Source organism: Hemicordylus capensis, chromosome 3 (genome assembly GCF_027244095.1).
Source record: "Hemicordylus capensis ecotype Gifberg chromosome 3, rHemCap1.1.pri, whole genome shotgun sequence".
In the NCBI taxonomy this organism is placed as follows: domain Eukaryota; kingdom Metazoa; phylum Chordata; class Lepidosauria; order Squamata; family Cordylidae; genus Hemicordylus; species Hemicordylus capensis.
This window is the reverse complement of record NC_069659.1, coordinates 223,940,583-223,956,056: the sequence shown is the minus strand read 5'-3', so window position 1 is coordinate 223,956,056 and position 15,474 is coordinate 223,940,583. Positions and strand designations below refer to the sequence as shown.

General features: G+C 40.3%; 1 protein-coding gene across 1 annotated transcript in view; it reads right to left on the bottom strand.

Moving 5' to 3' along the window:
• BICC1 (BicC family RNA binding protein 1) overlaps nt 1–15,474 on the bottom strand; it is a 199,964-nt gene that overhangs the window by 54,352 nt on the left and 130,138 nt on the right. The window contains exon 4 of the mRNA XM_053311857.1: nt 5,780–5,859. Coding sequence (XP_053167832.1) covers nt 5,780–5,859 — 80 coding nt within the window. The remainder of the gene's footprint in view (nt 1–5,779; nt 5,860–15,474) is intronic.

Genomic DNA, 15,474 nt, shown 5'->3' with positions numbered 1-15,474 from the left:
ACCACCTGCTCCCAGGGGTTGCTGCCCGCTTGACAAGGACATCTGAGGGGGCCCTGCTCCGGGTGCCGACAATGAAGGAGGCCCGGCTTTCGTGCACTTGGGACAGGGCCTTCTCTGTTGCTGCCCCTAGACTCTGGAATGCTCTCCCAGTGGCCATTCATTCCTCAGACTCCATCACGGCTTTTAGAAAGCTTTTAAAGACTTGGCTTTTTACCCAGCCTTTTACATAATTGTTTTTACTGTGGCTTCTCTGTGTTTTTATCTGTTATCTGTTGTCTTGTTTTTATGCCTGTTTTATATGTTTTTAGCTTGATGTTTTTATTGCTTCATATTTTTATTGCTTTTATTGTATGTTTTAATTTTTGTAAACTGCCTTGGGGTTTTCTTTTAATGAAAGGCGGTATAGAAATGTAAAAATAAATAATAAATAAATAAATGAAAGATGGGTGTCAGATGTGTGGACAGGGGGCACAATTTCAGTGCTTGCCCTAGGTGCTATTTTCCCTAGATACGCCTCTGCCAACAAAGCTGTGATATTAAGGCTGAAAGTACCATAAACCCTACAGGAAAAACATAAATCATATGCCCTGAAATACAGGCAAACCTTGTTAATCATGGAGCCATCATCATGGTTTCGTATATCCACGGTTGGGTAATTGCCACCCAACCTTAGTATACATGGAAAAATCCAGCAATTAAAGTGTTAAGACTTGCATATCCGTGGATCAGGGATGGGTGGTAATGACCTCTGAAGTAATTTCCACCAGCCATTTTAAGAGCAGGAGCCATTTTGTAGTTCATTTTTGTGACAAAAAGAAAAAAAATGTGATTTTTCACAGAAAATGTGTGATTTTGGACTTTGGGGGGCATTGCTGTACAGCTGGGGATATAAAGGGCATGGTAGGGCACTCCCCCCATTTAATGCCCCATTATCTGTGATTTTGCTATCCACACCCCCTGCCCCCACGGAATGGAGCGCCCACAAATAATGGGGTTCTCTTGTACAACAATCCTATTGGGGAAATATGCTGGGTCTTTGCCTGGCCACTCCATGCTTAAGCAAAGGAGAAGCTACACTTTTCAAGATAAGTGTTTTCCATTTTTATCAACAGGCATTTGAATTTTTTGTAGGACTTTTCCTTTCAGAATTTACTTTGTATGTGCATTCTGCTAAAGTGATTAATATTAATCAGTCTTCAAGTTACACCCAAGAAGATTTTAAAACAGTTACCATTGCTGAAGCTAGATACATTCCCCAACCAATTAGTGTCATTACAGCTACCTGATACCTACTATATTTTCCAGAGGTGGCAATGCATAAAACAAGCCAGCCGGTGGTACTTCAGTAGAATTAGCCTCAACAAATACCAAAACTTGGCCTAAGAGGGACCCAAAACAGACTGCTGACCCTCCAAAACATCAAGTACTTTAAAGAGAGACAACTTTCATCTATTTAATCCTGCACTGACAAAGCAATGCACTATAGAACTATGTCAGCATTGTGCATAGGAGGACCTAGTCACCGGGCAAAGTTAATAATTAATGCTTTCAGGACCCCAACCATGCTCCAACTCTAGTGCAACAGAAGCCATAAAACACTGCTGTACCAAGTGATTACCACTTGCTATTTATTTACTGTTACATTTACACACAGACACCTTTTATACAATCTCAAGGCTACTTCCAATAGAAATATCAGAATAATAAAAGCCAATAGAAACATTTAAACAAGCTCTTAACAAGGTTTATAAGAGACTGTATGTGGTTGTGGTCAAGATGGATCACCAACAGCCCCAAAGCAAATACATGTCCAGCGGAGTTGTTCAGGGTTGTGAGGGGATTAGTTTCTCCCACCCCCCCGAACCAGAATTTGGTGTCATCAGTGACCCGCTGTGATGTGTTTAAAGAGTTTTTCGCAGATAAAATCTCTCGGATTTGGGCCAACCTAGATGGAGACACCACAATTAATTTGATGTCTGAGCTGGAGGTGCCCAACAACTCCTCTTATGTGATTTGACTGGATTGGTTTCAGTTTGTGACTCCTGAGGATATGGACAAGCTGCTTTGAGTGGTGAGGCCTACCACTGGTTCTCTTGACCCTTGTCCAACATGGCTTGTTCGATCTAACAGGGAGGTTGTTGTAAACAGCCTGCTGGAAATCATAAATGCTTCTCTGAGGGAGGGCAGGATGCCTCCTTGTCTTAAGGAGGCAAGCATTAGACCTCTTCTAAAGAAGCCTGCATTAGATCCCTTGGAGTTGAGCAATTATAGGCCTGTCTCCAACCTCCTATGGCTGGGCAAGGTAATTGAGAGGGTGGTGGCCTCTCAGTTCCAGGTGGTCTTGGAGGAAACCGATTATCTAGACCCATTTCAAACTGGTTTTTGGGCGGGCTATGGGGTAGAGACTGCTTTGGTCGGCCTGATGGATGATCTCCAATTGGCAATTGACAGAGGAAGTGTGACTCTGTTGGTCCTTTTGGATCTCTCAGCGGCTTTCGATACTATCGACCATAGTATCCTTCTGGAACGTCTGAGGGGGTTGGGGGTGGGAGGCACTGTTTTACAGTGGTTCCACTCCTACTTCTCGGACAGATTCCAGATGGTGTCAATTGGAGACTGTTGCTCTTCAAAATCTGAGCTTAAGTAAGATGTCCTTCAAGGTTCCGTACTCTCTCCACTGCTTTTTAACATCTACATGAAACTGCTGGGAGAGATCATCAGGGGATTTGGAGCTGGGTGTTACCAGTACACTGCTGACACCCAGATCTACTTCTCCATGTCAACTTCTTCAGGAGATGGCATATCCTCCCTAAATGCCTTCCTGGAAGCAGTAATGGGCTGGATGAGGGAGAATAAACTGAAGCTGAATCCAGATAAGATGGAGGTACTTATTGTGCGGGGTCAGAACTCTAGAGACGATTTTGATCTGCCTGTACTAGATGGGGTCACACTTCCCCAAAAGGAACAGGTTCGCAGTCTGGGAGTACTTCTGGATTCACACCACTCCCTGGTTTCTCAGGTTGAGGCGGTGGCCAGGGGTGCTTTCTATCAGCTCCGGCTGATACGCCAGCTGTGCCCGTTTCTCGAGATCAATGACCCCCAAACAGTGGTACATCTGTTGGTGACCTCCAGACTTGACTTTTGTAATGCGTTCTACGTGGGGCTGCCTTTATACGTAGTCCGGAAACTTCAGTTGATTCAAAATGCGGCAGCCAGGTTGGTCTCTGGGTCATCTCGGAGGGACCATGTTCCTCCTTTACTGACGGAGTTACACTGGCTGCCAATAGGTTCCCGGACAAAATACAAAGTGCTACTTATAACTTACAAAGCCCTAAACGGCTTAGGCCCTGGATATCTAAAAGCGTCTTCTTCATTATGAGCCCGCTACCCATTGAGGTCATCTGAGGGGGTCCGTCTCCAGTTACTGCCAACTCGTTTGGTGGCTACACAGAGATGGGCCTTCTCGGTTGCTGCCCCAAGATTGTGGAATGTGCTCCCTGCTGAGATACGATCCTCCCCATCTCTGGCAATTTTCAAAAAACACCTGAAAACCCATCTTTTCACCCAAGCTTTCTCAGCTTCCTAAATTTGGTTTTTTTTAAATATCTGGTTTATTTTAACATTAAGACCCTGATTTTGGGATTTTAATCACTGTAATTGTTTAATTGTTGTTTTAAAATGTTTTTAAATTGTTAATTGTTATATTGTTTTTTAATTTGTTTTAGCTCTTTATTTTTTTAGTGGTTTGTTTTAATTGTAAGCCGCCCTGAGCCATTTTGGAAGGGTGGTATGCAAATCAAATTAATTTATTAATAATAATAATAATAATAATAATAATAATAATAATAAAGAGCAGCATGCATGTAGTTATTTGAGCATAAGTGGAGACTCTGGCATTAAATAGTAATTTCTATGCTTGGGATAGGCTCCCAAACTGTATGACCAACACAAGAGCCTTACAATATATATACTGGACAAATAATCTGTATATGTAAAGCAAGGAGTTATCCCTAGACTGAGGAGAGTGATCACTGAACTCTGAAGTACGTAGAGAACCATTATGGACTTTTATGTTCCCACCACTGAAGATGGTCCTAGTGTTCTACTCTGAATCTGTTTAGAGGTGGCAGTGCAGAAAACTTGCTAGCCTTTTGGGCTAGGTTTTTTTTTTGCACTACAGCAGCTAGCCAGAGCTTCATGTGTCTGATTTTCTTCTCTCACTTTCCACCAGCAGTATTTAAGTGGCTGCATTTCACTGTGTTAGGCTTCAGGCATTGAGCCAACACAAAGCTGTAACTATGTCATTCTGCCAAGCCTGCTGTTCTGACTAAGCCAATACCTGGCTTTTGAATTAACACTATGATAAGCTTTCCGACCTGGAATCATTCAACATTACAGAGTATACATGTTACTAAAGATGGATCCATCCATCTTATTTATTTACTTATTATTTCTCTATGTAAACCACCCTGAGCCATTTTTGGAAGGGTATAGAAATGGAAGGTATAGAAATCAAATAAATAAATAAATAGATAAGCCTGTACTACATATCATAGAGCCACCTAATGGCACAGCAGGAAATGACTTGACTAGCAAGCCAGAGGTTGCCAGTTTGAATGCCTGCTGGTATGTTTCCAAGACTATGGAAAACACCTATATCAGGCAGCAGCAATATAGGAAGATGCTGAAAGGCATCATCTCTTACTGCACAGGAGAAGGCAATGGTAAACCCCTCCTGTATTCTACCAAAGACAACCACAGGGCTCTGTGGTCGCGAGCAGTCGACAGCAACTCGATGGCACACTTTACCTTTACAATTTACTACATACTAGCTTAACCCATGCAGAGCATCTGTGTGCTAGTCCTTGATTGCTTCACCCCCTGCCACAGCCCCTCTCCCTATCTGCATATGGAAGCCCCACTGTCCAGTCACCACGGTGCTACTGCTCTCACAGGCTCCTCCTTCCTATCTGCATATGGAATCCTCACTGCCCAATCACCATGGTGCTTCTACTCTCAAAGACTCCTTCTCCCTATCTGCATATAGAATTTCCACGGCCCAATCACATGGTGCTTCTGCTCGCGAACTCCCGTGAGAGCTGCCACGCACAGGGTTAGCCACAGGTACACCTTAGAAAATTATAGCAAGGCATGCAAATATGCTAGGATGTTTTATAGAGTGGATCAAAGAAGGCACTTGCTCTAAGGTGCTCATCCTGGATAGAGTTGCAAAATGGGCATCCTAGGAGGCCACTTTGCAACTCTATCCAGGATGAGCACCTTAGAGCAAGTGCCTTCTTTGATCCACTCTATAAAACATCCTAGCACATCTGCATGCCTTGCTTTTACAACTCATAGTGGGATTTTCCCATGGAAGCATAACAATGCAAGATATAGAATTCCATGTTAGCTGCTGCAGTGCGGACAGTGGCTTATACCAAAGAAGCTAAATGATCATTTCACAATCACCTCCCTCAAATTATTCAAAGTAGTTCCAGAGCTCCTGTTAGGTGCTCCTATTGACTTATATTACAGCATGTAAAACTGAACTACTTAAAATGACTTGAAAGCATATCAAATTTAAGATGGAAATAACCACTGGCTGTATTATCCATGTAAATGCTAAAATTTCTATGAAAATGTTTGCTTTTTAAATGTAACCTAAGAAGGTTCAGGAACTCGTAATGTGCTGATGTATTCAGCACTGCTGTGTCTCAACAATCAAAAGTCTGATACTTTGAATTCTGATCCAAAGCTGCATAGCTGATTTTCATCTTACTTTTGTATCCAAGACAGACATGATCTTCTCTTTAGCTTCTTTAACGTTTTCCTTTTCCCCAGAGACTTTAATATGGGGATCTTGAAAAAAAGAAAGACAGAAAGATTACTTTGCTGAATGGGCTATATAAATAGTCCAGTTACCCATTCACTCTTACACAAGCTTTGAATTAACACCCTGCTTAGGAGACTTCTCTCAGTGTTAACATGCATAACTTTATATACGCTATATAACATATGCATAAGAAAGGCATACATTTCTCTAGAGAGCAACCCAGAAGTTAGTAATGAACTTGTTTAATACACCATCCACATCGACTTCTCAAAGGTTTCTGAATTTATCAGGGAACATATCCATAAATTATGGGACTCTGTTTTAATGAAATTCCAAGTTATATATTAACACTTTGGAAATGTAACACTGCTTACTGCCAAGCACAACAGATTCACAGTGCATATCAAAGGAACATGCGAGGTAACAAAAGCCATATTCAGGGAAATAACTTCACAAAGAAACTTAGAATAAACTCACAACCAATATTGCACATAACTTTACAAAATTTATTAACGCATACATTTTATTCTCCTTTTTGTAGCTCATACATGTAGATGTTTGCAATTTGTTGCCAGAAAAAAAAAAAGTTTGCGCACACACCCACACAAGTTTACAAAATCTTCCCTACCTAGGTAGCATGTCAGTTCAATATTCTATTACCATCTTGATAAGATCAAAATGTAAACAAAATTTACTACCCACAGTTACACCAAAGGCATTTAATTATAGGAAGGACAGCAGCAAAAGAAAAAAGTGCATCCAACAACAAGTGTCAAAGAACATGTGGAAAAGCTCAACAGCCAAGTCAATATCTCTTACACAGTTGCAGAATGCAAAATATAGTTGATAATAAAAAAAGCAACGTAGTAGTCTTTTGGACAAATGTCTGAAACAGAAACTAAAAAGACTGTAGCTGGGCAACTTCACAGTTTTAAAGAAACTAAAACCTTCATGGCTGGAAGCCCTATTTGCCTCCTGTCTGATCCAGCCCCTCATTGCAGCTTTCATTTGGGCAAACAATACCAGTTCATTCCCCACCTCACTGAAGGATTTACAAGTGAGTTTCTCCTGACCCCTTCTCACAACATGGTGTCTGTGCCCTCACTGCAATACCTGCACTGGCTAATAGAATGAGGTGACAACCAATGTATATTTTATTTATTTTCCTTGAGGGGAAAACTGAATCCCCTTTCCAAATAGGCTAACTGGTACTGCCTTGGACAGCCACTTTAGACAGTAGGCTGCTTAAATAGGTGGGCTTGTTGGACAGCTCTACCTCTCTCACACAAGAGCAAACAACTATTTATCGATATCCTATTTGCATAACAGTTAAGAATAATTTATTGCAATAGTTTACAATGATGCAGTTAAACAAGTTATCCCCCGCCCCAACCTAAAGCTTCTGTTGTAATTAATGCATTATTCTGTTTGATTGGTCAATAGAACACTTATTTTGAGCTAAGTGACCAATGGTATTTAAATGCACACCTAATTTTCTCAAGATTTTACCCTCTGACCAGATACATATGATCTATGGCAGGGGTAGGTATTGTGGCTGGAGATGATAGGAGTAGTGGTTCAACACCACCTAGAGAGCCAAGGTTGCCAACTACCCCCTGATCTATGGGATCTTGGCAACCTTGTGTATGAATTCTACTTAAAGGTAGTAATATAGGACTCATTCAGTTTTCTGCGGCTCTAGAAGACAGCTCAAAAATTTAGGAGCCAGACATTTTTCAGGCCTCAAGGTTTCAGAAATCTAGTTTAAATGGATAACCTTCTCTCCCTTCCTTGACCATAGCTGCATGCCCATGAGTTTAATTAGTTCATAGTCTTCATTCATTAATTGTTTCTATCTTTCCCATAATTTTATGAGTATCCATTAAATTACATCTCGATTAGTTTTCTTGTTTGTTTGCGTGGCCAGTCAGCAATGCCATCCCTCCATGGGGAGAGCGGACAGACTTGCTGCTAGCAATGCCTTCTGCTCCATAGTGGGGGCAGGCTCCCCACTCCTGCTCACATCTGTCCATTGCCTGTCCAGGCAATGGGTGGACATGACTAGGAGAAGAAGCAACTCCCACCTGCCTTGATTGCTGGCTTCTGCTCACATCTGTCCATCACCCAACTGATGTATCACACTTTAAATTTTCAGGTGCCATGGTGAGCTGATGCCAAGGATTTTTCAAGCGTTCTAGTAAATAATACACACTAGCCTAGTATGGTGCATTTATGACAAGACTGCTCATGTTGTCCAACTATGCTCCACTATGGACATTAGTTCACATTAAGCAATAATTTACACTACCATTGCTAAGAAAGTGAACTTGCAGAGTTAATAGGCAGAGGTGAACATTTTAAAGGTTTTTGGCAAATCCTAATCAAGACAGAATGCATATGCTGCTGGATTGTCACACATAATACAGTAACAGGACAAAAGCAAGGGACTACTTCCTGAAAGTACTTTTTCAAAGTTCTTCTGGCAAGATTGTCCTCTTGTTAAATAGATATGAAACAAAACATCAGCTAACAAATATTTAGCAACTATACACAACACAGAATGACAGCACCATCTGGTGTTTTTATACATCACAGCAGTTATGCACTTATTTCCATATAGCTACATTCTGGTTTGAGTTCAGCAGCCTCACGCCTTGCTTGCACCGAAGCCATGCACTTTGGGGACATGACACTGCTTCAGGAGATCCAGCTCTACCTACCTAGGCGGAACACTAAGCAAAGTGCAGTAAGTTTTACAACAGGAGAACCTGTTTAGAAGACAGCTTTTGCAACTAAACTGTAGTTGCCCAACTAACCCACTCGACTGAGTGTCTCACATCACAGCACTCTCAACAATCTGAAATTACCTGAGGAGGTTCTTTATATCTCCTACAAAATGTGTAACAATTTAAACAAACTTTTCACAATATTTTAGCTAACTGCTTTTAGGGCTCATATGGGCATGCTCTTCTAGAACCACAAAGCAATTTGAAGAGTAGAGCCAAACTGTATACAGCCACATCTCTTACTGCTGTCAAAAGATTTCAGTTTTCAAAGTACAGTATTTCTCATATTCAGCTGTATATTTAAAAGTTATGTTTGTAAAGGAATCTTATTATATGAATGCTGTGTGCTGCTTTGGGGATTAACCAAAATTAAATACAGTATAAAATAAGCTACAATGCAATTTTTAATGCTTGTATTGCTGCGTTGGCTTGAAACGGGATATTCATCCAATTTACTTACTTTCCCCAAACACCAATGTCAAAAGGAAAGAGGGTGGTCTGTTCAGTCTAACTGGGTTGAATCTTCCCGGATATTTTATTTGTGGCATTTATATGTTGGAGGAAGGGTGGTGAAATTTGTTCTCAGACTTCTCCTATTGTGGGAACTCATTCTCTCCAGGCACAAGGAGAGATGGTCAGTCGGTTTTGACTCCTGGCAACCACATAGCCCTGTGGTTGTCTTTGGTAGAATACAGGAGGGATTTACCATTGCCTCCTCCCAGCAGTATGAGATGCCTTTCAGCATCTTCCTATATTGCTGCTGCCTGATATAGGTGTACCAGCGAGGATTCAAACCGGCAACCTCTCGCTTGATCATCAAGCATTTTCTCGCTGAGTTTGTGGTAGCAGCATGAATTGTCCCATTTGCTAAGAAGGGTTTGCCCTGGTTTGCATTTGAATGGGAGACTGCATCTGTGAGCACTGTAAGATATCCGCCTTCAGGGATGGAGCCACTCTGGGAAGAGCAGAAGTTGCAAGGGAGTAACAGCAGGAAAGAGGGCATGCCCTCAACTCTTGCCTGTGGCTTCCGGCGGCATCTGGTGGGCCACTGTATGAAACAGGATGCTGGACTAGATGGGCCTTGGGCCTGATCCAACAGGGCTGTTCTTATGTTCTTATAAAGGCTCCAAGTTCCCTCCCTGGCATCTCCAAGATAGGGTTGAGAGAGACTCCTGCCTGCAACCTTGGGTAAGCTGCTGCCAGTCTGTGAAGACAATACTGAGCTAGATGGACCAATGGTCTGACTCAGTATATGGCCGCTTCCTATGTTCCTATCTAAGTTTTAAACAGATAATACAGATGACGACAGCAAGCAGTCAGGCTAGCTAGCCGATTAAAATCCTCTGGCAAGAACAGAGAAATTGTTGGATTATGGTAATAGATCTCAGGTGCTTGCTAATGAAAGCAGGAGACCTGATAAAGTTAATGTTTTCTAAGCACTCCTCCCTAAAAAATGTGAGATGACCAGGCCCACATTCAATTATTTTAGATTTCAAATAGAGGATGAAGATTAAGCTTGTCAAAAAGATGCAGTTTTCTGCTCTTAGCTATAATCAAGATCAAAATGTCAAAATATCAAAAAAGATTGGAGAACTGTCACTACTGTACATGTAGGGCCAGCAATATGATGATTGCTTAATTAGCAACAGAAACAGTAAGAATAATCAGAAGCAGAGAGTGGGATGCAAGTACTTAGCACTATCAAACACCAACAAGACAGCAACTTGGCATGCCTAACTTATTTAAATGCATGATTATATGTTCAGAATTGCCCATTGCCTAACACTAAAAAACTTAAATGCCCAATTGCTGACAGAAGTAATGAGACTAATTGAACTAGACATTTAATTTGCAAACATAACTTTGTTCTTTTCTTTTTAGTGAGAGTATGGAATGCAAGTGATCTGAATTTTTTAGGATCATGAAGACAAAATCACAAGACTAAGTGTGAGGAAAATAAACACACTGTTTGCAGTGTGCTGGTCAATGAAGCACACAAGTAATTGTGTGGAAGCATTTTAAAATCAAGTGCAATTTTTGGCAAATCACAGCACCAAAACAGATAACTGTTTCAGTGCTTTAGAGAGAATCCGGCGAATTATAGACCTATAAGTCTATTAAATGTTATTAGAAAATTATATGCAAAACACCTTTGTATGAAATTATGTCACTGGAGACGTTATTGGAAGAAGAACAGGCAGGATTTAGAAACCATCGTTGAGCTATGGATCATTGTTTTATATTACACTATCTGACAGATAAAAATGTACACTAATTGAAGTCTCCTTTATATGCTGCCTTTGTCGATTTTAAGATGGCATTTGACTCAATCTCCAGAGATTTATTCTGGGTGAAATTATTCTCGCTCTCAATAGACAAGAGACTTCTCTTGTTAATTTATAAATTATATCAAAACTCTTCTGTTCGAGTGAGACTTAACTCAACTGCCATCTTTCTAAACTAATCCAATCATCGAAAGGAGGAAGACAGCGGTGTGTTCTCGCACCCACCTTGTTTAATATTTATATCAATGATTTTATTAAAAGAATGCAGCAACTTGACATTCATGCTCCTTAATTGGGGAAATTACCTATATTAATGTATGCCGACGATGCTGTAATTCTTGCGCAATCGAGAGGTGGCCTAAATAGAGCTTTGGCAGATTTAGTAAGTTATTGCCAAACTGAAAATTTGGAAATTAACTATTCTAAAATGAAAATAGTGAGATTCAGCTCCAAATGTAAGAACTTTAGATGGGTAATAAATGGTCAGCAGATAGAACAACAGACCCAATATAAATATCTGGGTGTGACTTTTCGTTATAATGGCTCCTTACCTTCACATGTTAAGATGACCGCCGATTCTGCTAAGTGTTCCTTGTCTGCTATTTTGAGATTTTTTTGCTCGCTGGGTGGTTTTCATGTACCAACTGCCATCACATTATTTGTAGTGCAACCAATTGCGGAGATGTTGTATGGGGCTCAATTAGGCCCGTTTAAAGATAGTATGATCCTTGAAAGGATTCAAACGTCCTTTCTAAGATCTTTATTTGATGCATCTAGAAGTACACCTAATCCAGTGATTCACCAAGAAGCAGGTCTAATTAAAATTGAAGCAAGGGTCTGGATGTCAGCTATTAATGAATGGCTAAAAATTCACCTTAATCCAATGGGACTTATACTTAAGTTCCTATCAATTGATCCACAACCTAGATGGTCGCTTACCAATCTGGAGAAATTTACCACCATGGGCTTAAATCCTCTTGCTCTACTAGAATTAGGATTTGTTGGTGCAAAAAAGGCAGTACGTCAAAGAATTGAAGATATTGAACTGCAAGCTGAAAGGGCTCTTTTGCCTAGTTATTATTTACCACTAAAAATGAGAGAAGGATTTGTCCCAGATGGCTACTTTTATTCTATATCTGTTAACAAATATACGTGGGCCTTTTTGAGAGCGCACCATAATGCAATTCCTTCAGCTCTTTTAGTAGGGAGATATCAGCATCTCCCTGTTCAAGACAGAAAATGCCCTTATGGTGATATAGAAACTAGAAAACATATTTTGCTCCACTGTAAGCTCTATCATGAGGTTAGACAATGATTGATTTCCCTGTTGATACACAGTGGGGAGTGGGGGTGTCATCTGATGAGGCTCTTGTAAAATTTCTTCTGTTGGATTTGGATGAAGTAGTATCTTATGTTACAGCTTAATTCTGTTATATTATTATTAGTTGCAGAAGATCTATGTACTTATAAATTGTATGTTTTATTGTTCATTAGGTTTTATGCTGTATGTCTTGGTCCATGACCGTAAATTTAATAAAGTAAAAGTAAGTAACTGTTTCAGCATTATTTGAAGCTGCTTTCCTCAAAGAGATTAGGACCTGAATATAGTAGGAAATTATTAGAACACAAAAATATTTCCAGCAAAGCTAATGTGGATCTAATGAGATAAGCCCAGTTGTCGAAGTAGGATACATGTAGGGAATCTAGTTATATGCTCTCGAGCAGTGTTCCCTCCAAGTTGTGCGCACACTCACAAGTTTTTCTATGTCCACTCAGTTAATTTTAGATCCCGCTCAAGTTGAGTCAGGAAGGCCCCATTCTGAATGCAAGTGCACACATACTGTCTTGATACTGCCACTCAGAACAAAATTCATTCTGCACACAGATGGAAAAAATTAGAGAAAACACTGCTCTTGAGAAGTTGTTTTAGAATGTCAGAGCATGCAAGTGTGGGTACAGTGGATCAAGGAGCTATGGATTCAAGTTACTTTACATAATGGTGAATAAAGGCTCAGTTTAGACAAAAACACCAGGGTGGGGGAAAAGAACAATGACACAGCATCAAAAAGAAAAGGCGGGTGGTGGAGTGTCCCAAAGATGCTGTATGTTAAAAATCAGTTAAAAATCCTATTGCCTGATGCATTTTGGGATTACGAGAGCTCTTCTTCAGTGACAACTGTATAGTATGATATCTTCCTCTGAAGACTGTATCCCACATCAGCAGAAATGCAATCCCCAAAGCAAGCAAGCTAAGGGAGAAACATATGTCCCCCTTGCACATCAAGATACAAAAGCTGTGCTTACATCTATAGCCCATGCAGTTTTCCCTTTCATCTCTTGCTCTGGAATAAAAAATGGGGAAGTGAGTTATGCTTTCCCCTTCATCATATTGTTGCAATGTCTAATGTATTCTGAATGTTAATCAACTGTAGTGATGATGGTATATTTGCTACAGTGCTCCATAAATAACCCCTTTCCTTATCACATAGCCAAAGGGTGTTCTGTGGCAAATACTGACCCCTCTCCTCCAACTCCCTGAAGGCAGTGCTTCTTTTCAGTATTGGATGACCCAACTGGTGACCTGGAAGCCAAAATTGTTTTCTACAAGTAAATTTTATCTGACACCGTGTGTGTAGTAAAAGGTGTTATATGTATGAAAAATGTTTAAACGTTGAGAGATTCTACATATTAACTAAACATCTCTTAAGAGTCTGGTACAGAGTGATCCACTCAACAGCTACTTGGAAATTTTGCTACAGTTCCTGACCACTCAGTGAAGTGGTTGGATTGTGCAGCCAGAACATACTTTTGGCTCCTGCACCTATGTCTGGAGAATAGATTGGCCCTTGAGGATACAGATGTTAGTGCTCTCTGAATGTACTTAATACAAAGCGACAGCAACTTAAGACGTGTTCAGGGCAGTCTTTGTAGGGCTCTCCCAATTAGATGCACACAGAACACATAAGAGTAATATTACAATGCTCTTTCAGTAAATCTGTGCTGATGAAAAAAAGTCCAACAGGCTTGAGCACATCTGAGCAATCAGTGCTATTTCATATTAAAACACTGTTTTATGTAAAAACAGTGGGCAGCTTCCAGACTAAGTCATGACTAAGCAGCATTGAAATTGATGAGACAATTTAGTCATGAAGAACTTGGTTTTAATGGTGCTTAGTCATAACTTAGTCTGGATGTTGCCCACTATAGGTTAGTACAACCAAACTGAATCTAATCTAATTCTGAAGGCTGGATAAAGGTTCAAGTCAGAGAGGAGACTGCATTCTAATGATGTTAAATTATCTGATAACATTAAGATTATTTGCAGAACAGGCCAAATGCAGGGTACTGTGATCAGGAATCCTATCTGACACTAACTTTCAAATGGAAGCATACATCAGCTGTAGTCAGCAAAATTTATAGTCAAGTGGCTACTAAATTTGTATGAGGACTAACAGCTGTTATGGCCACCTAATGGTGCAGTGGGGAAATGACTTGACTAGCAAGCCAGAGGTTGCCGGTTCAAATCCCCGCTGGTATGTTTCCCAGACTATGGGAAATACCTATATAGGGCAGCAGTCATATAGGAAGATGCTGAAAGGCATCATCTCATACTGCACGGGAGATGGCAATGGCAAACCCTTCCTGTATTCTACCAAAGACAACCACAAAGCTCTGTGGTTGCCAGGAGTCAACATCGACTTGATGGCACACTTTACCTTAACAGCTGTTATAGAAAGCACTGGAACTACAAGAGGATGTTTACAGGGGGGAAATGATCTCCAGAAAGAACAGATTTCAGAACTGCTAACTGTTTGAACATGATAGCAAAAAGAGCAGTTCATCCTATTATGTACAACCTTTAGTAGAAATAGTTTGTTATATGAACACAACCACAATACACACAATACCCCTCAACTTCTTATCAAAGTTTATTGTGCTTTTTATGAAGCATTCCATTAGAAACATTCAGTTCTGTTTCTAAAAGATTTTGGCAAATGTTGCTACCAGCTAGCAGCCAAATACCTTAACATCTTTGTTCCAAGAGATTTATTACTTTTTGGCTCAACAAGTTTAAGATCGTCCAATAAATTCAGATGACAAGAACTGCTGCAGCAATAACATTAGTTGCCTCAAGGCATGAAAGCAAAACTTTTTCCATACAAAGATTCATTAGTGTTAAACAATTTATTGAAGAGGACGACACTTGGGTCTTGAAACCTTGCTATGGTCACAACAGGGATCATAGCATGAGCTTTGAGAGAACAGAGCACAAATACCCTTCTAAAGTGACATTAGGTTTTGATTTATCAGAGTGATTTCAAATGTTGCTTCCAGCATACTCATCTGGGAGAAAGAATATGCTCGATGCATCAAAATCATAACCAGATTTTGTTTAAGGTGCTCACATTCATATAGCTCTGAGATACAGTGTAAGTGCATGGATATGTGATGCTGTTAAAAAATGTGAAGAGACTCTGAAAGTTAGTAGCTCTAGGTTTATCTGGATTGTCAGAGAAACTAACAAGCAACACTGTGTTCATTTTAATATTTGAGTGGTTACTTTTGCAGA